This window comes from Pleurodeles waltl, chromosome 10, assembly GCF_031143425.1.
Source record: "Pleurodeles waltl isolate 20211129_DDA chromosome 10, aPleWal1.hap1.20221129, whole genome shotgun sequence".
Lineage (NCBI taxonomy): Eukaryota > Metazoa > Chordata > Amphibia > Caudata > Salamandridae > Pleurodeles > Pleurodeles waltl.
The window spans coordinates 1,008,989,700-1,009,013,061 of NC_090449.1; the positions used below are offsets into that span (position 1 = coordinate 1,008,989,700).

Here is a 23,362-nt window from a genome sequence, read left to right on the forward strand (position 1 = left end):
TGTGTGACTCACAGTGACTGTATGGAGGAGAATAGACCCAGAGACTAGCAGCTCCTCCTTTCCACACCCCATACGCAGCCCTACTGGGATATGTTGGCTAGGCCTGGCTGTAGAGCTCTATGGTGCAGTGGCGCTGTAGTCATGAGATAGTAGCCTATGGTTTGATGTGAGGAGGTGGTGAGAAGAAGGAATGCTGGTGGAAACAAGGAGGCCTTTGCCTCTGCAGTTCCGACCTCCGAGATCTTATGGCCTTCTAATTGCTTGGGAAAGGAGGCTGACATCAGCTTGCAGCGGATCGATGATGTCTTGCTGAAATAGGTGTATGGGAAAATTGACACTATAGGAGGAGAGATCAAATTGAGGTGCTAAAGGAGGTGATTTCAAAAGCAGGGGCCCCAGCCCCCTCGTCTTTATCATATACTGTGGACCACATTAAGAGGAAATGTAGTGGATACCCTAAGGACCTGTAGTAGCGATGCTACTGGTGCCAGGCGTGACGCTGACAGCTAAAGGGTGGAATTGTATGGTTTACACTGTCTCGACAAGCAGCAATGAAATCCCCACCTCCCCTGCTGGACTCTGAGACCCAGTGGAGCACCACTGACCCTGCTCTGAAGCAGAGAATGTGGTCGACGAGGAGCCAGAGGAGAAGCCTATGTTCCTTCTTGCCTTAGACTCCTGTAGGACCTCTTTCTCACTAGGACAGGTGGTTCAGCTGTACTAAATCATCCACTTCAGGGATCTGTGTTTTACCTAGGACCATTAAGCCTTTCATCCTTCGGAGGATGGTTAAATGACCCCTACTGAGTTGTGTAACAATAAACACCTCCCATTCAGCACCAAGATGCCCAAAGGGGTGAATGTGCGCTTTACAAATGCATGCTATGTTATGTTACTGCTGTCTTGGAAAGATTGGTCCTTTGAATGGGGCTGACTTATCCAATGAATATTATGTTTCTGGCAGGCCCCCGCACATAGGAGGGACATCAACAGACACTTCCAAAAGGAGAGCTGCTTGAACAAGCACACTTACTTTGAAAGGTACATTTTATTTAGCCAACCCACCAGCAGATCAGCCAATATCAATGTTGCTGCCTGTGGAGCAGCCCTTCAGAGTCTAACAGGAGGAGTCTGGGTAGGTGACTTGAACCATCCTTGAAAGAAGTATTTCAAACTATCAAAGATATTCAAGCTGGATTGAACATGAGGTATATTTGGTTCCATTAATGGGAATTTGCTTCAGGCTGACTTCAGAGAAGTGGTTGAGAAAAGAGCATATTTGTCAACAGGCTCTTTGAAGGAAATTAAGATAATCGCCTCAAACTTAAAGCTAGAAAAACGATACCTGGCATCTCATGTCAAAGAGGCGCAAGACACCTTAAGATGCAAAAATTCTCCAACAGTGGGGGGGTTCTGGAATAGAAGGAGGGACCATTGCTGAACTAATTCCAGAAGATTAAAACAAGCTACAAACCAAGGGCCTATGTCACTTTTCTTTTCATTGAGAGGGCGCATAGAATGCTTTCTCTGCAGACTAAGTCACTGGCATCTCCTAGGGAGATTAATGCCCATCTCTTCAATATTAGGAACTCATTAGGTTATATTATATTAATTTGTATAGCACACTAATCACAAGAGAGGGTATCCAGACACTTGAGCAGGCTGTTAGAAGTAGAGTAATCCTAAAGTGTTCTTGTTTCTGGATTTTATATAAGGCAAGGCAGACATCTGACGTAGTGGAACGTACCAAGAGACACAGCAGAATATCTTTGCTGTCACATCTGATAGTCCCTAATGGCTAGTGGGATGACACAAAACTAGTGTGAACATGCCGAAGGGCTCACCCCTCCCAGAGAAGGGAGAAAACTGCAGTGACAACCTCTTTGATCTACAAGAAACCACCTCCGGGAATTAATGAACAACAACTGAAGTGGACAACTGCTACAGCAGGGTCTCAGGACAGCACTGATTGAGTGTAATATCACAAGACCTTTGTGGGTGTAGACTGTGGGGGGGGGGGGGGGGGGGGAAATCAGGAGAAGTGACAACAACTGCAACAATGAATCATCAAATAAACAGGCTAGATGAGTTACCCAATGTGAATCATATGGTCCTAATTTACCTATTACTATTTAGAAGACTATGGGACTGATTTAGGGTTTGGCAGAGAGAATACTCGTCTGCAAAGTGAAGGTCCATACACCTCAATTAGAGTAGGGTGAACCCTCAGTATGTCAGTGATGTGGACTACTTTGACTCCATCACTGACATACTTCTCCAGAGCATGGGCCATTAGAGTTTTGGCCATTTGACTGTTCATCCAATTTAGAGTGAGAGGTTAAATGGACAGTTTTTACTTTCACATTCCGCCATCAAAAATATGGAGGTAAGTGAAAATAAAATCTTTTAAAAGACCCCTACACACATGGTCAGTATGTTTTTGGATGCAGAAGCAAAGGGTATCCTTTTCACTGATGCAAAGTCAAACTTGATGATCTCCATACAAAAGCCAGGAGATCTCTTCAACTCTTAGATACCCATAACACTGCTAAATAAAGAGATGAGGGTAAGTTGATCCACCTTAGCTGGTTTAACCTCCAAATACTTTTCAATACTGGTACTGATTATACCCATGGACATTAAACTTGCATTTCACTCTGTGGAAGAGCCCGTCGTGATGGGCATTCTGGATCTGAGTCCAGGATTCCTGTGATGGATCAAGCTCCTATATAAGCAAGTCTATGGACCTCAGCCATAATTGTTGGTGCGTGGCCAGAACAAAGCTCATGGTCCTAGTGGCCACTTCAATGAGATCCCTAGATATTAACAGCTTCTGTTTAAACAGCTTTTTGCCCAGGCAAAACATTAACTTGTACTCTTCCTTAACACAGCTCAGGAGCAAGAAGGTGTACAAGTCAAACTTGTGTCATATATAGAGTCCCAAGGTGCACACATATTTGGCATTTACCTTGTGTGAGATTCAGTAGGAGAGAGATCATAAGAGGGGAACATTCTATTACAATATTTCCCAGACATTTGGCCTCGCTGTCCAATCACCATGACAGGATGGGCTGGGGCATTATTAGACACAGAGAATTGACTCAAGTGAGACCCAGGACTTATGTAATAAAGTTGACACTGAAGGCACAGGGAAAGACATTGTACAAACCTCCTTAGCCTACATAGGATTTTGAGGCTGTACAGGCAAAGGCCCCTAAGGTGGGAGAGCTCTTGCAGTCACTAAGGCATTGATAAACAAGTCAGCTTGTTGGATACTCTATGTGACCGCAGAATCCTTGCTTTGTGAATATTCCCCAGGTGTCGGACTGAATCCTGAAACATTAAAAGCAGGACTCCTGTGCGCTGGTAGGTGGCATCATGCGCTCCATGCTGACGTTGTTCTGCCACATCTAAGCAGTAAGCACCACCCATGCATGCTGGCCTCAGTTGCTTTCTAGGCAGTCTGTGCCCTCAGACACAGATCCCATTAACAAATAGTCATGACCAATGAGCAGATCTGTAAACTTGGTACCTTTTTACATGTGAATAGAGTCCAGTTCACAGAACTAGTAAGCGGGAGAGTCTGTGAGATATCTGCTGTTAGAGTATGTGACAGAAAGATTGGTACCAAAGGGAAGTAACTTGGTCTTTTGATGGAAACTACTAACCACAGATTCCTCACCTTGTTAATAAATACTATAGCAGTACCTCCCAAGGTGGAGGATGTGTGAACGGATTCATACCAAAAGGTCCTGCAGAACCGAGTGGGCCAAATGCCCCTCTCTACTGACCTAATTGGCAGTAGTGCTTCACGAACATGTGTACCAAAACCTACATAGCTGCCTGAAAGATGTCCAGGACAGACACTCCACGTGCTAAGACATTGGTAGCAGCTTTGGCCATTGTGAAATGAGCATGCAAGCCCCTTCTAGGGACTGCTCTGTTGCCTGTGCATAGCAAGTCTTTATGCAGAGAACAATCCATCAAGAGATGGCCCATTTTTGCACTACCTTCTCCTTATTTATCCAGGAAAACCCTCCTAAGAGCTGGTTGTTCATTCGAGGTCTCTTGGTACAATCGATATAAAAGCTTATTGCACTCTTAGGGTCTAAACAATCTTCCTGATGGTAGGGGTAAGGTGGAACAAGAAAAAACGGAAGGGTGATAGCCTACCCAAGATAAAAAGGAGTGGACACTTTTGGTAGAAAGGAGCTGGTGTCTTCCAAACAAACAGATCTCGGATAAAAGCTGTACATGGTGGTTTGACAGCCTGCTTACAAGTCTAGCTGATGGTCTGGCAATAAGAAAGACTATCTTCAAAGTAAGGAGTTTAATAGGACAACCGTGCAATTACTTGAAAGAGGTGCATATCAAATAAGCAAGTTAAGTTTAAGTACTACTGAGGCATCACAAATGGTTTTCGTGGAAACAAGCATTCCAAACTTTTCAAACATCTCATCACAAAAGATGATTTAAATAAACAAGGATGATAGCAACCACAAAAAACAGACATAGGAGACGACAAGTATAAATAAAAAGTGCCTAAAGCAAGTTCTTCCTGGGCTAGGGAGAGAACAAACAATAACATTTCAGATAACGTTGCTTGTAATGATCAATTCTTCAGGTGCTGCATCAATCCACAAATATGCCCCAATGACAGATGTACACTGATTTGTGGAGGGACGCCTCATGGCTAAGAAGACACCAACAGCCTCAGGTAGAAAGCAGCCAACAAACCTAAGTGTTATATACACAGATCCAGGAACGAAGCGGAAACATCATGATCATATCCTGAATGTCTTGGACTCTCAGCTCCAGAAAAAAGGCACAAAACCATACTATATCCAGAACAGCTCTGATGAACAGGTGCATCTTCAAAGGAGTCAGGTATGGATTTGGCATGTTGATAGCGAAACTTAATGATTCTCCATAGTCTGGAGGTGGTTGACGACTGCCTGGGATGCTTTTGACTTCAATAGCCAGTCATCAAAGTAAGAAAGACAGGTACTCCTATCATCCAAAGGTGTGTTGCAACCACTGCCATCATTTTTGTGAACACCACAGGGGCACTGGTGAGACCAACAGGGAGCACTGCAAACTGAAAATGTCCCTGACCTATTATGCACGTCAGGAAATGCCTGTGGGCCTACAGAGCGGGCATATGAAAATGAGTCTTCGGGGTCTAGGGCAGTGGTTCCCAACCTGTGGGCCGGGGACCCCTGGGGGTCCGCGAAGCCTCCTCAGGGGGTCCGTGAATGCTTAAAAATTTTAATAATATTAGGTCCCAGCTATCAGTAATGACTGAGTGGGGGTCCCTGGGTTCCAATAATGATTGAGTGGGGGTCCCCGGGCTCCAGTATTGATAAAATGGGGGTCCACAGAAGTCAAAAGGTTGGGAACCACTGGTCTAGGGCACACAGGACTGGGACTACTGTGAGCATCTTGAATTTGTCCCTCCGCAGGATGGCTTTGAAAGGGCAAAGATTTAAATTAGACAAAGTCCCCTGTACTTCTTCAGCACAGGAAAGAAGTGGGACTAACACCCAGCTCTTACTACAGAGGCCAGGACACTCTCTATGGCCCCTTTGGCCAAAAAAGGGTCTGCTCTTTCTGTGCAAGATGAACAGGTGGTTCTCCATCAGCCACCCTGATGGTGGTGGTAGGTGAACTGGGGTGGAAAGAAATAGCAGGGCAAAGCCCCAATGTACAAGTTCAAGGACCCACTTGTACAAAGGGATAGCCTGCCACCCTTGGAGAAAATACTAGATCCTGCATCTCACAGGGTGGCTGTGGTCTAACAAGGAGATACTAAAGCGGTTCTGCGGCTGCAGCTGCTGTAGGGGCTGGGGAATGAGCTGCATATTGTCCAAGCTGTCCAAAACATTGACTCTGAAAATGGCAGCCCCAGCCACAACATGCCTGAAGGCCTGCTGGGCTAGAGGAGGAGTCTGATGCTGAGGAAATAGAAAACCTCCACTGTAGCTAGGGAGAAGGTAAAATTGTTGGTGAAATTGTTTTGTGGGAGAAAAAAGGCCCAAGGAATACACTGCGGCTCTGCTCTGCTTGAACCATTCCAAAGCCGAGTCTGCTTTCTCACTGAAAAAGCAAGAGCCATCAAAATTAATTGTCTATTAAGAATGCCTGGACTACTCAGAGAAGTCCGCAGACCTCATCCAGGCATAGTGCCAAAAGTCCACACCAGTAGCCACTGCTCGCTCTAAGCAGTCCATCGTGTCTAATCGGAGCGAATGACAAATTTTGCCACATCAAGACCATAGCCTGGGTAAGGCACACCCAAAGGCCATCCAGAACAGTCGGCAAAACCTATGCCACTATATCTCAAAGAGCATTAGAATAGCTGCCCAGAAGAGTGCTTGCATTCACAGATCTGAGTGACAGGCCAGTGGATGCCTGTACCACTAGGCTCTCTCGCATTGGGTGTTGAGTAAAAAAGGCTGGGATGCCTGGTGCAGGGTGATGGTGGTGAGCAACCAGCCTGTTAACAGGCGAACCTTTACAATGTTTTGTCCAACTGTTCCAAAGAATAACCATAAGGCTTGGGCCGAATAGACTGAGTAAAGTTAAGCCTTACCATGTGGTAAGGTATCAGAATCTGAAGGATTGTCTAATGGCTGTGTAGTGGCCTGAGGCAGTCGCGATCTAACATGAGGTTGTGGTAGAATCTGCTGAGAGTCAAATAGTACAATGGGCTATGCATCCTCCTCCGGTGTCCTCATCAGCATCAACGAAAAAGCTCCTGATCCATGTCTGGAGGTGCAAATAGAAAGGAACTGATGTCAAAGTGTATGAGTGGCGGTTATATATATATATATATATATATATATATATATATATATATGGAAAATGTCACTTACCCAGTGTACATCTGTTCATGGCATGAGACACTGCAGATTCACATGCTGTGCATATCCCGCCATCTAGTGTTGGGCTCGGAGTGTTACAAGTTGTTTTTCTTTGAAGACGTCTTTTCGAGTCACGAGATCGAGGGACTTCTCCCATTTCAGCTCCATTGCGCATGGGCATCGACTCCATCTTAGATTGTTTTCCCCGCAGAGGGTGAGGTAGGAGTTGTGTATATAGTAATAGTGCCCATGCAATGGAGTAAGTATATATGTACATAGTGTGATTAAAAGTGATATTTTTACAAATTTATAAATGTACAAGTTTATTTTCATTAACTTAAAACGGCTACAGGCTCCCGAGGAGGTGGGAGGGCGCATGTGAATCTGCAGCGTCTCATGCCACAAACAGATGTACACTGGGTAAGTGACATTTTCCGTTCGTTGGCATGTGTAGCTGCAGATACACATGCTGTGCATAGACTAGTAAGCAGTTATCTCCCCAAAGCTGTGGTTTAGCCTGTAGGAGTTGAAGTTGTTTGAAATAATGTTTTTAATACTGCTTGTCCTACTGTGGCTTGTTGTGTTGTTAACACATCCACGCAGTAATGTTTAGTGAATGTATGAGGCGTAGACCATGTGGCTGCCTTACAGATTTCTGTCATTGGTATATTTCCTAGAAAGGCCATGGTGGCACCTTTCTTTTTAGTGGAGTGTGCCTTTGGTGTGATAGGCAGTTCTCTCTTTGCTTTTACATAACAGGTTTGAATACACTTAACTATCCATCTGGCAATGCCTTGTTTGGATATTGGATTCCCTGCATGAGGTTTTTGGAAAGCTACAAACAATGGTTTCATTTTGCGAAAATACATTAGTGCTCTCTTTATGTCTAATGTATGTAATGCTCTTTCAGCTACAGAGTCTGGTTCTGGAAAGAACACTGGGAGTTCCACTGTTTGATTTAAGTGGAACGGTGATATAACTTTTGGCAAAAATTTGGGATTTGTGCGTAGAACCACTTTATGTTTGTGTATTTGTATAAAGGGTTCTTGTATGGTAAAGGCTTGTATTTCACTTACTCTTCTGAGAGATGTGATAGCTATTAGGAAGGCTACTTTCCAGGCTAAGTATTGTATCTCACAAGAGTGCATGGGTTCAAATGGTGGACCCATGAGTCGTGTTAATACAATATTGAGGTTCCACAAAGGAACTGGTGGTGTTCTTGGTGGAATGATCCTTTTTAGACCCTCCATAAATGCTTTTATGACTGGGATTTTGAATAGGGAAGTTGAATGTGTAATTTGCAGATAGGCCAAAATTGCTGTGAGATGTATTTTAATGGATGAAAAAGCTAACCTAGACTTTTGTAAGTGTAGTAAGTAGCTTACAATGTTTTTCGCGGATGCATGTAATGGTTGAATTTGATTATTATGACAATAATAAACAAATCTTTACCATTTATTTGCGTAGCAATGTCTTGTAATAGGTTTTCTAGCCTGTTTGATGACCTCCATACATTCTTGTGTAAGGTCTAGATGTCCGAATTCTAAGACTTCAGGAGCCAGATTGCTAGATTGAGCGATGCTGGATTCGGGTGTCTGATCTGTTGTTTGTGTTGAGTTAACAGATCTGGTCTGTTTGGTAGTTTGATATGAGGCACTACTGACAGGTCTAGTAGTGTTGTGTACCAAGATTGTTGTGCCCAAGTTGGTGCTATTAGTATTAGTTTGAGTTTGTTTTGACTCAATTTGTTTACGAGATACGGAAGGAGTGGGAGAGGGAGAGGGGAAAAAGCGTAAGCAAATATCCCTGACCAACTCATCCATAACGCATTGCCCTTGGAGTGAGGCTGTGGGTACCTGGATGCGAAGTTTTGGCATTTTGCGTTTTCCTTTGTTGCGAATAGGTCTATTTGCAGTGTTCCCCAGTTTTGGAAGTAGGTCTGTAGTATCTAGGGATGAATTTCCCATTCGTGGATCTGTTGGTGATCTCGACTGAGATTGTCGGCTAACTGGTTTTGAATTCCTGGTATGTATTGCGCTATTAGGCGAATGTGATTGTGAATCGCCCAATGCCAAATCTTTTGTGCTAAGAGACACAACTGTGTTGAGTGTGTCCCTCCCTGTTTGTTTAGGTAATATATTGTTGTCATGTTGTCTCTTTTGACAAGAATGTGTTTGTGGGCTATTAGTGGTTGAAATGCTTTCAACGCTAGAAACACTGCTAGTAGTTCTAACTGATTTATATGAAGTTGTTTCTGCTGAGTGTCCCATTGTCCCTGGATGCTGTGTTGGTTGAGGTGTGCTCCCCACCCTCCCATGGAAGCATCTGTTGTGATCACGTATTGAGGCACTGGGTCTTGGAAAGGCCGCCCTTGGTTTAAATTTATAGGATTCCACCATTGAAGCGAGGTGTATGTTTGGCAGTCTATCAACACTAGATCTTGAAGTTGACCCTGTGCCTGTGACCATTGTGTTGCTAGGCACTGTTGTAAGTGCTGCATGTGTAATCTTGCATTTGGGACAATGGCTATGCATGAGGACATCATGCCTAGTAGTTTCATCACTAATTTTACCTGAAACTTTTGGTTTGGGTGCATGCTTTGTTTTACGTTTTGGAATGCTTGTACCCTTTGTGGAATTGGAGTGGCAATCCCTTTTTTTGTGTTGATTGTTGCTCCTAAGTATTGTTGTATTTGACACGGCTGTAAGTGTGATTTTTGGTAGTTTAGTGAGAACCCTAGTTTGTGAAGGGTTTCTATGACGTATTTTGTGTGTTGAAGACACTGTTCCTGCATGTTGGTCTTGATTAACCAATCGTGTAGATACGGGAATACGTGTATGTGCTGTCTTCTGATGTGTGCAGCTACTACTGCAAGGCATTTTGTAAATACCCTTGGTGCTGTTGTTATCCCGAATGGTAACACTTTGAATTGGTAATGTACTCCTTGGATTACAAACCTTAAGTATTTCCTGTGGGAAGGATGTATAGGTATATGGAAGTAAGCATCCTGGAGGTCTAATGTTGACATGTAGTTTTGTTGTTTGTGCAATGGAATTACGTCTTGAAGTGTCACCATGTGAAAGTGATCTGATTTGATGTAAATATTTAATGTTCTGAGATCTAATATGGGCCTCAGAGTTTTGTCCTTTTTTGGTATTAGAAAATACAGGGGAGTAGACACCTGTTCCTTTCTGATGATTGGGTACTAGTTCTATTGCATCTTTTTGTAATAACGCTTGGACTTCTAGTTGTAATAGATTCAAGTGTTGTTTGGACATGTTTTGTGTCCTTGGAGGCACATCTGGTGGTAATTGTATGAATTCTATGCAATAACCATGTTGGATAATGGCTAGGACCCACGAGTATGTTGTTATTTCCTCCTAATTTTTGTAGTAATCTGTGAGTCCCCCCCCCCCCCCCCCCCACTGGTGTTATGTGTTGGGGATTGGTGACAGTGAAGTCACTGTTTAGTTTGAGGGGTTTTTGGGCTTTGGAACTTTCCTCTAGTTTTAGGGAACTGTCCACCTCTGTATTGTCCCCGAAATCCTCCTCTTTGATACTGGCCCTGGTATGTGGGTCTGGTTTGTGAGGTTGAGGGTTCTGTGCTTTGGGCCCGAAAACCCCCCTCTAAATGGGGTCTTCCTAAATGTGCCTCTGCTCTGTGGGGAGTAGAGCGCGCCCATGGCCTTGGCAGTATCCGTGTCCTTTTTTAGCTTCTCCATAGCTGTGTCCACCTCCGGCCCAAACAACTGCTGTCCATTAAAAGGCATATCAAGCACCGCCTGTTGGATCTCGGGCTTAAACCCAGAGGTGCGTAGCCATGCGTGTCTCCGAATAGTGACCGCTGTATTCACAGTTCTTGCGGCTGTGTCCGCTGCATCCATTGCCGATCGTATCTGGTTGTTTGAGATACTTTGGCCCTCTTCCACCACTTGTTGTGCACGCTTTTGGAACTCCTTGGGCAGATGTTCTATAAAGTGCTGCATTTCATCCCAATGAGATCTGTCATATCTTGACAATAAAGCCTGGGAATTGGCAATGCGCCATTGATTGGCCGCTTGTGCTGCAACTCTTTTCCCTGCTGCATCAAACTTTCGACTTTCTTTGTCAGGTTGTGGTGCATCTCCAGAGGTGTGTGAATTAGCCCTTTTACGTGCTGCGCCTACTACTACTGAGTCAGGTGTCAGTTGTTGTGTGATGTATACAGGGTCTGTAGGGGGAGGCTTGTATTTTTTCTCCACCCTAGGTGTGATGGCTCTGCCTTTGACGGGTTCTTGAAATACTTGTTTAGCGTGTTTGAACATCCCTGGTAACATTGGGAGACTTTGGTACTGATTGTGTGTTGACGACAAAGTATTAAATAAAAAGTCATCCTCAATGGGTTCTGCGTGCAGTGCCACATTGTGAAAAGCCGCTGCTCTGGACACCACTTGCGTGTAGGCAGTACTGTCTTCAGGTGGTGATGGTCTTGCTGGGTAGCAGTCTGGACTATTATCTGATACTGGCGCATCATATAGATCCCATGCATCTGGGTCATCCTGGCTGATCCCTGTGTGCGTTGGTGATTGCATCATAGGGGGGGTTGCAATTGGTGACAGTTGTGGTGAGTGGAGTGGTGATGGTTGTGGCAAAGAGTGAGGTGGAGTTACTGCTTTTGCTACTTTTGCTTGTGGTTGTTTTTCTTTGTCTTGGAAAGCAAGTTTCCTTTTCATCTTTATAAGAGGGAGAGTTCTTATTTTCCCTGTTTCCTTTTGAATATGGAGCCTTCTTTGTGTATAATCTGGCTCCCCTGCTTCTAGCTCTTGTCCAAATTTATAGCCTTGTAGTTGTTCTGAAAGGCCTTGTTCTTCGGAGTAGGAGCTTGTTTTCGGCTCCGAAGCTGGGTGTTTCGGTACCGAAACATTTTCTACAGTCTTTTTCGGCTCTGATGCCACTTTTTTAGGTTTCGGTGTGCCGATGTCTCGGTGCCAACTTATCTCGGAGCCAGTCTCCCGGTGTTGAGTATGGTCTGAGCCAGGTTCTCGGTGTCGAGTATGCTCTGTGCCGGGAACTCGACCTGAGTCGGATGACTTCGACACATGTGTGCCCTTTTTCGGTGCAGATGGATGGTCACCGATTTTACAGGTTAAGCCATGGCCTGCCGGGGATGACGTCCCCTGGGCCTTCATGATTTTGACGTGAGTTTTGGCCGGGGCTGGTTTACTCACGGTTTTCGTCGCCTGCTGTGTTTCGGGCTCGTCCGAGTCAGCGATGGAGAAAGTCTCCTCTTCCTCCACGTCGTGGTGTCCTGACGGCGCCAATGCCATTTGAAGCCTTCGTGCTCTCCGGTCCCGTAGCGTTTTCTTCGACCGAAACACCCGACAGGCTTCGCAGGTATCCTCTTTTGTGTTCTGGGGACAAACACAAATTACAGACCAGATGTTGATCTGTGTAAGGATACTTGTTGTGGCATTCGGGGCAGAAGCGGAATGGGGTCCGTTCCATTAGCCTTGAAGACACACGCGGTCAGGCCGACCAGGCCCCGCCGGGGAATAAAAGCCCCGAAGGGCTACCGGAGCTCTTCTTGGTTCGGTGTCGATCTGCGTTAACTAACCAGATACCGAACGCCAACAATACCGTCGAATTTTCTGAGATTTAACTAAATTTCCGAACCGAAACACGAAGCGAAGAGGAACAAGTCCGAACCCGATGGCGGAAAGAAAACAATCTAAGATGGAGTCGACGCCCATGCGCAATGGAGCCGAAATGGGAGGAGTCCCTTGATCTCGTGACTCGAAAAGACTTCTTCGAAGAAAAACAACTTGTAACACTCCGAGCCCAACACTAGATGGCGGGATATGCACAGCATGTGTATCTGCAGCTACACATGCCATCGAACATATATATATATAGCGCCACTGTGCACTCCCAGAGTTGAATGAAGTTGGCACACAGCCACATGACGCCACCTACAGCCGAGCAGATCTTTTAAAGTTTATCAATCCGTTCTGACACCCAGGGAATATTTACAAGATGAGGAATCTACGGGTAGATCGAGTATCCATCTGAAGATCTAATTTTCTGTCAGGGGCACGGAGGTCTCAAAGGACAATGATTCCAAAGTCTTGTCCATGACCATATGGTATTGGCTGGTCAAGTGCCAGTCCTCATCCCGAGCAGGCACAAGTGAAAAATGCAACCAAAAAGCAAAAAACCCCTTACACCCCCCAGTTCAGTCTGCCTGCAGAGCACAATTTGCTTTAAAAAAAAAAAAAAAACAGCCAGATCATGCTCTGCATGCACGCTGTAGGAAAGGGAATAATGTTTTGCCAAGCACAGAAAAAAACTTTTCTTTGGACTGTCTGTGCCTCCCTTGGATACAGTGTATTATCCAGGATTACCCACAGCTATTCTGAGCATTCAATCAGAATAGTCATAGGACAGGTGCTTATTCTGATTGGTTGAAAGGGTGGGCAATAATATTGCCGATATTTTATAAGATGCAATATTCAGCTATGGTGTACTGTAGAAATGAAATAACTGCCAAAAATTCCCTCAAACATGCACCTGCTCTTGTGAAGCTGAGCGAGAAAAAAACTATGCGAGATGGTGGCAGATTTTTTAAGATGGAGACAGTGGCGGCCGGCAGCTTTAGGAGGGAGGGGGGCGGGCAGGCGGGCGGGATACACACACACACACACACACACACACACACACACACACACACACACACACACACACACACACACACACACACACACACACACACACACTCATTCTTTCACACACAGACATGCACGCACGCACATCCATTAACAACACTCATACCATTCAAACATGCATGCACGCACCAAACATTCATTTTAAAAGATCACACACACTCATTCTTTCACACACACAAGCACGCACATCCATTAACAACACTCAAACATGCACGCGTGCACCAAACATTCAATTTAAAACATCAGACACCCATGCCTCCAGGTCCCTTAGGTCAGCCAATGAGGGAAGGCAGCAGTCCCAGCCTCGTCACAGAGTGGGATGGGGTCAGTGAGACTGCTGACCCCATCCCACTCTGTGACGAAGTGTCACTGATTGACACTCGCCCTGGGCACCTCAGGGCTTAAACCTGAAGCGCCCAGGAGGAGTGTCAATTGGCGATGCTTTCCTCATCACCCAGGGGAGGGCCTCGAGGCACCTTTGCGGAGCCGAGGAGGTCACGCCCATAGGAACTGTGACCTCCTCAGCCCAGCAAAGTTCAGCTCTGGCAGCCAGGAGTGTGCGCAAATCGCGCATGTCTGCTCCTGGCTGCCTGACCTGAACATGGAGAGTGTCTGTCAGGCTGACCTTTGTTCAGCCTGACAGACACTCTTCATGAGGGGCAAAAGGTGGGGGGGAGGGCGTGGCCCCATCACCTTAAAGGACAGGCCGCCACTAGATGGAGATCAGTTCAGAAGTTGATGAATCTTAACATTCTTCGTTTGATGTCCTCTTGTGGTGTTTTTAGCCCTCTCTCGATGGGAGGAAATGTGAAACTGTCTTGTGGCACCAGTGGCTTGGGAATTCCTCATTATGTGGAGACATGCTTCACAAAGGAGACACCTGTCCTAGACTTGAATTTGATTTGACCTTTCTTTGTGTGGGGCCACAAAAAGGTTGTTGCCTCTTTCCCTAATCCTATTATGGTACTTGAGAGCAAATTAGGAATCTCTGATTTTAGGAGATGTGCTCTTTTTTTTATATAGGAGGCTGTGAATCACACTGCACCAAACATACCTCTACCTTCCTTGTTCACTGAATAACTCCCCACACTGACTGTCTAACTGTCTAACTTTGAAAGAAATTGACAGTATCCTGCCGTCTTAAATTTGACTGCTAACTACAGTGCTCTGGAAAGTGGCATGTGTGGCTTGATGAGGAACCTGTTCATGATTATCCTGAAGAAAACTATAATTTAAAAAAAAAAAAGGATGCCAAGCTATTGACAGGATAAAATGGTATATACATTTGATGGGAATTCAGAGGGGGGATCCTCAATTATGGCAGTCTATGAATTGAAGGTAGATGACCTTCTGTGGAAGACAAGAAGCCAGATGAGTACAGGGCCCTGATGCTCCCGTTGGGTATCCCAATAGCAAAAACTTGGTGTGAGCATGCGTGCCACTTTCACACACAGACAGGTTGTGCTGAAGTGTACTGGAATATATAAGTGCTTGGCGGGAGGAAGGCAGTAAACCCTGGAAGGAGTGAAGGCAAGCAGATCCCACACTGGCTGACTCCACAGCAACTTCGGCCCATCAACAGTGCAAGTAATTTTGACTGGGGACATAGGGCACTGAAAACACCTTCAGGTTACTTCAAACAATAGAAAAGTAGTGACATTAAAGGTATATGCCCCATGTTGCCTAAAAGTTAAAAGAAAATGTCACTCATTTTGCACCAGTACTGCTGTAATGGTTAAGTAGACTCCACTTCAATCTCTTGTGAAATTCCCGCTTAGTTTGAATTTTTCATTTAGTTATCGATTTTTACGACATGAGCCCCAGCATACAAAAAAGCAAAAAGTCAGAAAGATGGAAATATTTTCTAAGTTGAAAATAAGGCAAAAATATTCAAAGTAAGGAACAACATTTTATTTATTCATTTAAAAAACGATTGAGCGATGTCAAAACAGCAATTAATAATGCAATCTCCTGCTCTTCTATAAGAGCAGAGTAAATATTACACAACTCCACAACACAGCTCAACGAAGTGTAGTGGAGCGGATGTTTGTGGGTTTATGTTGCTGAATGGGCAGCTTACTATGGTGTTATGGATAATATGTCATCCCAAACATGGAGTGGTCAGAAGGGAGAAGGGACACAGCACAGTTGTAGAAAGTTGTCACAAAAGCTACTTACTCAAGATTGTTCTGTAGATAGTACAGCACCCCCAGTTCATTAAGTGTTCGAGCATTGTCTGGCGAGTCTTTCCCCAGTGTAAGCTCTTCCAACTGAAGAGCACGTCGGCGAAGTAGAGCAAATCCATACTAAAACATAAGAAGTAGCTAGAATCAGAGTCAGCGTTTAGTGATGTGAGCATACTTTTCCTCAAAAACAGATTTTACTCAAAGAACCAAAGAAGAGCAGACGTTATGAAATATTTTTCAGTCCAAAATAATTTTTAGCCCTCTCTCCTACGCCCACCCGTATTACCGTGCATTTATTTCACTTAATTCAAGCACGGCCCAAGCAAAGTTCTAGCATTTGATTCTATGAAAAGGCAAATGTACTGGTGAATATCTTCATGGCTGATGTACTCTGCACTACAGTGCAACAGACAACCCAATGGTTAGAGATGCAGCTGGAATGGCCATGAACATTAACCAGTGCATGCATCATCAATCAACAAACCTCTCCCTTCAAGCATATCTCCTACACTTCAATGCCTGACACCTTCCATTTGAATGCTTGTGCACTCCTCTTCTCAAAGATTCAGGATCTTAGTGTACATCAGTTGCAACATTATGAATATCTGAAGCTGGGAGATGTGCTTGAAATAAGAGAGACAATCTATCTAACAACTTTCTGCTTTCTTCCTCCAGCTAACCACTACCTGTAAGGAAATGCCTCCTTGGCATGGTTACCCCCTGACTTTTTGCCTTTGCTGATGCTAAGTTTTGATTTGAAAGTGTGCTGAGGCCTGCTAACCAGGCCCCAGCACCAGTGTTCTTTCCCTAACCTGTACTTTTGTTTCCACAATTGGCACACCCTGGCATCCAGGTAAGTCCCTTGTAACTGGTACCCCTGGTACCAAGGGCCCTGATGCCAGGGAAGGTCTCTAAGGGCTGCAGCATATCTTATGCCACCCTGGGGACCCCTCACTCAGCACAGACACACTGCTTGCCAGCTTGTGTGTGCTAGTGGGGATAAAACGACTAAGTCGACATGGCACTCCCCTCAGGGTGCCATGCCAACCTCACACTGCCTATGTAGTCACCCCTCTAGCAGGCCTTACAGCCCCTAGGCAGGGTGCACTATACCATAGGTGAGGGCATAAGTGCATGAGCACTATGCCCCTACAGTATCTAAGCAAAACCTTAGACATTTTAAGTGCAGGGTAGCCATAAGAGTATATGGTCTGGGAGTCTGTCATGCACGAACTCCACAGCACCATAATGGCTACACTGAAAACTGTGAAGTTTGGTATCAAACTTCTCAGCACAATAAATGCACACTGATGCCAGTGTACATTTTATTGTAACAGGCACCCCAGAGGGCACCTTAGAGGTGCCCCCTGAAACCTTAACTGACTATCCGTGTAGGCTGACTAGTTCTAGCAGCCTGCCACACACCAGACATGTTGCTGGCCACATGGGGAGAGTGCCTTTGTCACTCTGTGGCTAGTAACAAAGCCTGTACTGGGTGGAGGTGCTTCACACCTCCCCCTGCAGGAACTGTAACACCTGGCGGTGAGCCTCAAAGGCTCACCCCCTTTATTACAGCACCACAGGGCACTCCAGCTAGTGGAGTTGCCCGCCCCCTCCGGCCACGGCCCAACTTTTGGCGGCAAGGCCGGAGGAGATAATGAGAAAAACAAGGAGGAGTCACTGGCCAGTCAGGACAGCCCCTAAGGTGTCCTGAGCTGAGGTGACTCTAACTTTTAGAGATCCTCCATCTTGCAGATGGAGGATTCCCCCAATAGGATTAGGGATGTGCCCCCTCCCCTCGGGGAGGAGGCACAAAGAGGGTGTACCCATCCTCAGGGCTAGTAGCCATTGGCTACTAACCCCCCAGACTCAAACACACCCTTAAATTTAGTATTTAAGGGCTCCCCAGAACCTAGGAACTCAGATTCCTGCAACCTAAGAAGAAGAGGACTGCTAAGCTGAAAAACCCTGCAGAGAAGACGGAGACACCAACTGATTTGGTCCCAGCTCTACCGGCCTGTCTCCCCACTTCTAAAGACACTGCTCCAGCGACGCTCTCCCCAGGGACCAACGACCTCTGAAGCCTCAGAGGACTGCCCTGCATCTAGAAGGACCAAGAAACTCCCGAGGACAGCGGCTCTGTTCACCCAAGACTGCGACTTTGCTACAAAGAAGCAACTTTGAAACAACTTGACACTCTGCACCCGACGCCCCCGGCTCGACTTGTGGAGAACAATCACTTCAGGGAGGACTCCCCGGCGACTGCGAGACCGTGAGTAGCCAGAGTTGCCCCCACAGCAACGCCTGCAGAGGGAATCCCGAGGCTCCCCCTGACTGCGACTGCCTGCTTCTAAGATCCGACGCCTGGTAAAGACTCTGCACCCGCAGCCCCCAGGGCCTGAAGGATCCGACCTCCAGTGCAGGAGCGACCCCCAGGTGGCCCTCTCCCTTGCCCGGGTGGTGGCTACCCCGAGGAGCTCCCCCCCTTGCCTGCATCGCTGAAGAGACCCCTTGGTCTCCCATTGAAACCTATTGAAAACCCTACGCGTGTTTGCACACTGCACCCAGCCGCCCCCGCGCTACTGAGGGTGTACTTTCTGTGTGGACTTGTGTCCCCCCCCCCCAGTGCCCTATAAAACCCCCCTGGTCTGCCCTCCGAAGACGCGAGTACTTACCTGCTGGCAGACTGGAACCGGGGCACCCCCTTCTCCATTGACACCTATGCATTTTGGGCACCACTTTGACCTCTGCACCTGACCGGCCCTGAGCTGCTGGTGTGGTAACTTTGGGGTTGCTCTGAACCCCCAACGGTGGGCTACCTTGGGCCCAAACTTGAACCCCGTAGGTGGTTTACTTACCTGCAAAAACTACCAAACGCTTACCTCTCCCAGGAACTGTTGAAAATTGCCCTGTCTAGTTTTAAAATAGCTATATGTGATTTATTTGAAAACGGTATATGCTATTTTGCTAATTCTAAGTTCCTAAAGTACCTACCTGCAATACCTTTCATTTGAAGTATTACATGTAAATCTTGAACCTGTGGTTCTGAAAATAAACTAAGAAAATATATTTTTCTATACAAAAACCTATTGGCCTGGAATTGTCTTTGAGTGTGTGTTCCTCATTTATTGCTTGTGTATGTACAACAAATGCTTAACACTACTCCTTTGATAAGCCTACTGCTCGACCACAATACCACAAAATAGAGCATTAGAATTATCTCTTTTTGCCACTATCTTACCTCTAAGGGGAACCCTTGGACTCTGCATACTATTCCTTACTTTGAAATAGTGCATACAGAGCCAACTTCCTACACTACCTCCTCAACATACTGAATAAAACCTCATAACGTATAAATAGTAGAACAAAGGAGACTATGATCAACAACATCGCACATGCAACAATGAATATATTTTATAGTTGTTGCATAACCATCCCAAGCCATGACGCCTGAGTAAGCGAAATAGTTCAGAATGAAAAAGTCAAAATTTTGAGGAAGCATTCTCGAAGATACATTATTCAGAACATAAATTCAATAGAGGCTTTACTAAGACAAAATTAATTTCATATTATATGATTTCAGGGTGGAAGAATAACTCAACAGTAATTTGCTTTTTTTGGAAATTAAAATACTTTATTGAGAATAGGCAACATTCCTAAAATACTTCCCAGCCCAGCCCAGGCTGCACCCCGAAATCGTACAACACAAATGGAATATATGAATATATGCTCTAAATATGTGATCTTGGAGAGTACTCACTCCATAACTGGATCTTAAACCTCATAACAACCACCTCATTTTGAAAAACAAGTGGATATGCTGATTACTTTTTAATTTCCCGGCTATTGTCAAAGGCCTTTTGATCTACTTGGATACTTCTTGAAGTACATACTGCGAACCTCCTAGTTGAGATCTTTTTAGAAAACAGCTAACCTATCTTGTGACCTATTAATAAATGTAATATGTAATGACCCTCATTATGCAGCACAGTTTTCAATGGACACAATTTAGCAGTCTGGACTTTAGCCTTATAACAATTAATTTGATGTATATGTAGTGGGATGCCTTTTTAGCATCCCAATACATGTGTATTAGGATAAGGGAGGGGTTTAGAGTATGGATTATGGTTAAAGTAAGGGTCAGATTAATGTTTAGAGTAAGCAGTGGGTTAGAGTTTGGCTACAGGATGTGGGTTAGGGTGAAGATTACGGATCAGGGTAGGATTATAGTTAAAGTAATTGATGGTGTATGGCTTAGAAATAGGGTTAGGGTTGTGTTTTGGCAAATGGCATGGAAGCAAGCAAGAGTTCAAAGGTATGGGTAAAATTAGAAGGTAGGGTAAAACGTCATTTGTGGCCAATGTGCCTAGGAGGTAATACATTATTACGTATCCATTTTTTTTACCACAGCCACCATGCAAAGGACATTTTTCCTTTTAGTACAACCTACTTGCAGGCACAGTGGAAACTGGTGTAATTATTATCTGCTCCTAATATTCAGCTGAAGGGAAGGATTTAGCAATGACACAGGATTATTCAATTAAAACCACATTGTGTAGATACTGGTATTATGTAATTATTGTGGTTTTTAAAACAATATGCTTCTATTTAAAAAAACAAAACCCTCCCTGTTATCCAGTTGGTCATTTAATGCTTTTGACACAGTTTATAGAAAATTCTTTTGGAGGGTGCCTGAATGCCTGCTAATGAACTTGAGGGAGGTTGTGAAAGCACATGGATTCATTAGTCAAGAATGCCAAAGTCACAGGTGGTGGGACAGAAATCTGACATGGAGTCTGACACAAATGAAGGGTAACCAAAGTAAGCTCAAACGTGAAATAATCATGCAGCACTGAAGCCTTGTATTTATAAGTGCATCCGAAAGACTGATTAGGCAAATTTCAATGAGTTAAGGCACTGGTACGTCTATGGCGGGAATTTAAAACAAGCTATCAGACACAAGAAGACAACTCACAATCAAGCATTTCGTCTGGATAGAGGCATTGGGACTACTTAATGGTCCTGTGGGAGGAATAGTCCAAGCAGATGGAAACTCTGGACGTGCGGGTCAATCAGACATTACAGGATGATCTCCTGCAGCCAAGGCATGGGATGAAATAAAGCCTTGAGAATCAAGTGGTGGGAGGGTGTGAAGAATAGAGCAAGAGAGAGAAACAGAGAGAGAGAGAAACTGGTGCATATGAAAGGAGGTGATTTGAGACTATTTATGAAACTGCACAGTGGGCAGGCAGAGGGAAGGAGCACTGTTTCTCAGACGTTTGGCAAGCCTCTGGATAAAGGCTACACAATAGTTTCTTTCACACTGATACCCACTCCACACGCGCAATAATAAATATAAGTAAAATGTTACACATTGCACATGAGAATGCATGATGTATATCATAGCTGGAAGTGGCATGATCTTTGCGTTTTCTGCTTAGGCAAACCATTGCATTTTATATATTTGTATATTCATGCATAGGAGCGGACATTTTCCATTGTGAATGTGTGCTGCTTTTAGAATTGATTGCACATGTACAACATATAAGGTTTGCATCATAATAGTCAAATAGTGTATCAATTATGCATATGTATGTATTAATATGATTTATAATGTGTGATGGAAATTAGGGAAGGTGCAACAGAATTAATATGCATTTTTTTGCATTTTACATGATTCATTATGAGGTCTGTCTATTTCAAAATAACCAGAAAAGTGTATGTAAGCCTGGCATAGACATGTTTTAGGCAGAAAGGAATCAGTTCCTGGGAGATCAATATGTTCAAGCTGTGCTGCATATGTCCTCCAAGCCAGGAGATCCTTATCAGACTAAGAACACCATTACTGAGAAAAAAGGGAGCTTCAAGTACAGAAGCTATCTTAAAAACAAGCCTGTTGTTCAGCTAAGGTATGCAGACCACAGGCTACCCTACAGAAACTTAAAAGGGCACTTTTGGTACTAAAATAGATAAGCTATGGACAGGGGGAGGGTGGGTGATGTCTTGGCTACCAAAAATTGGTTCCATCATTTGATGCACTGAAAAACATCACAATGTTGTAATTGGTTTTAATATTTTGCTAATTAAATCCTTCCATGGCCACTGTTGGGTTTTTCTTTATATATATATATATATATATATATATATATATATATATATATATATATATATATATATATATATATTATCTAATCTAGATTAGGACATTCAACTTAATAAAGTCTTAAAAATATATAGTGTGGACTTTGTGTGTGTTTATACATGATAAAAGGAGTTTCAGAAGTCACTTATGCAACAACTGATCATATTCCATAATGCACCGTACTCATGTAATGCTGCGTAAATGGCCTGTGGGCTACAGTCCTCCAGAATCCCTGTCTCAAGTGAAGATGACTTTGTGTTTGTGCTAGAGGGTCACAGGTTCTTTAAAAAGGGGCCACATTTTTCAGGAGGTGCAAAAATCGCATCAGAAGCCTGCCATCCCAGTAAACAAAAAAAAAAACTATAAGTTCCTTATTACAGTAGCACTGTAATATCCCTGGTCACTGGTAATAAGAAAATGACGTAGCTGTTGAACTTTAATATCATATTAGGTTTGAGTTGTGCTGTCATAATGTCTCTTTCCAGATCCGGCAGCCAAGATGAAAGGCAGGTCATGGTGCAACACTGCAGCATCAGTTTATACAAGAAAGAGAAAACTGACCTGTACTTATAATTATAAAATTATTAATGTTTTGGAAAACAGGTGGCTGTAGGGACAGCAAATATTTACCATGCTCCCTTTGCGATGTGTAGCCTTCTGTCGGATTTTCAAGGATCGTTTCCTCAATTGCTCCACCTGCTCATACCTTAAAAGTACAGAACACAAAATAATGATTAGAGAAGGAATATTTTTATCCACCATTAATAATAACAGTTCCTCTAATACATAACAGAATGCCTATTGCTCAATCAAACAATCAAACAAATTTAGCAGCCAATTATTGCTTCTAAATGCCTACTGAAGCTGACATTGAACTGCTGAGAGACTAGACATTCTGGGGGTAATTATGACCCTGGCAGTCACTAGACCGTCAGAGTCACAGAGGCGGTCGGACCGCCACATTATGACTGTGGTGGAGCCGCCACGGTCCAACCGCCAGGCTGCCGCCAGCCTGCAGCCTGGCACTCCCGACGGTTGTAATCCACCAACTGGGGATTACCAGTCCCCATCTGCCAGCCTTTACCGCCATGGAAAGACTGGCAGAATAGGGGTCTCGAGGGCCCCCATGTACATCCCCATCGCGCATTCCACTGCCCGAATTACGGGCAGTGGAATGTGTGACGGGTGCTGCTGCACGGCCACAATGCAACCTGCTCCATTAGAGGCCGGCTGCAATGTTAAGGCTCTGTTCCCGCTGGGCCGGCGGGTGGAAACACTGTTTATGCCCACCGGCCCAGCGGGGAATCCATAATAGGGCCGGCGAGTTTCAGGTCACAGAGGCAGCCTGATGGCGGTATGGCATTGGCGGGCAGCCTATGTCGCCCGCCAATGTCATAATGAGGCCCTCAGACTGGCACTTTCTTCTTTTGCATGACAATTGCTCAACATAGCAGCTCAGGGGAGGAATGT

General features: G+C 44.7%; 1 protein-coding gene and 1 long non-coding RNA gene across 3 annotated transcripts in view; one reads left to right on the forward strand and one right to left on the reverse strand.

Moving 5' to 3' along the window:
* LOC138262127 (uncharacterized) overlaps positions 1 to 23,362 on the forward strand; it is a 204,367-nt gene that overhangs the window by 128,366 nt on the left and 52,639 nt on the right. The window lies entirely within an intron of this gene.
* Positions 1 to 23,362, reverse strand: part of NPHP3 (nephrocystin 3) — a 211,944-nt gene that overhangs the window by 46,340 nt on the left and 142,242 nt on the right. For both annotated transcript variants that reach the window (XM_069211897.1, XM_069211898.1), the window contains exons 23-24: positions 22,523 to 22,598; positions 15,743 to 15,870 (exon numbers count right to left, since the gene is read on the reverse strand). In XM_069211897.1, coding sequence (XP_069067998.1) covers positions 15,743 to 15,870; positions 22,523 to 22,598 — 204 coding nt within the window. The remainder of the gene's footprint in view (positions 1 to 15,742; positions 15,871 to 22,522; positions 22,599 to 23,362) is intronic.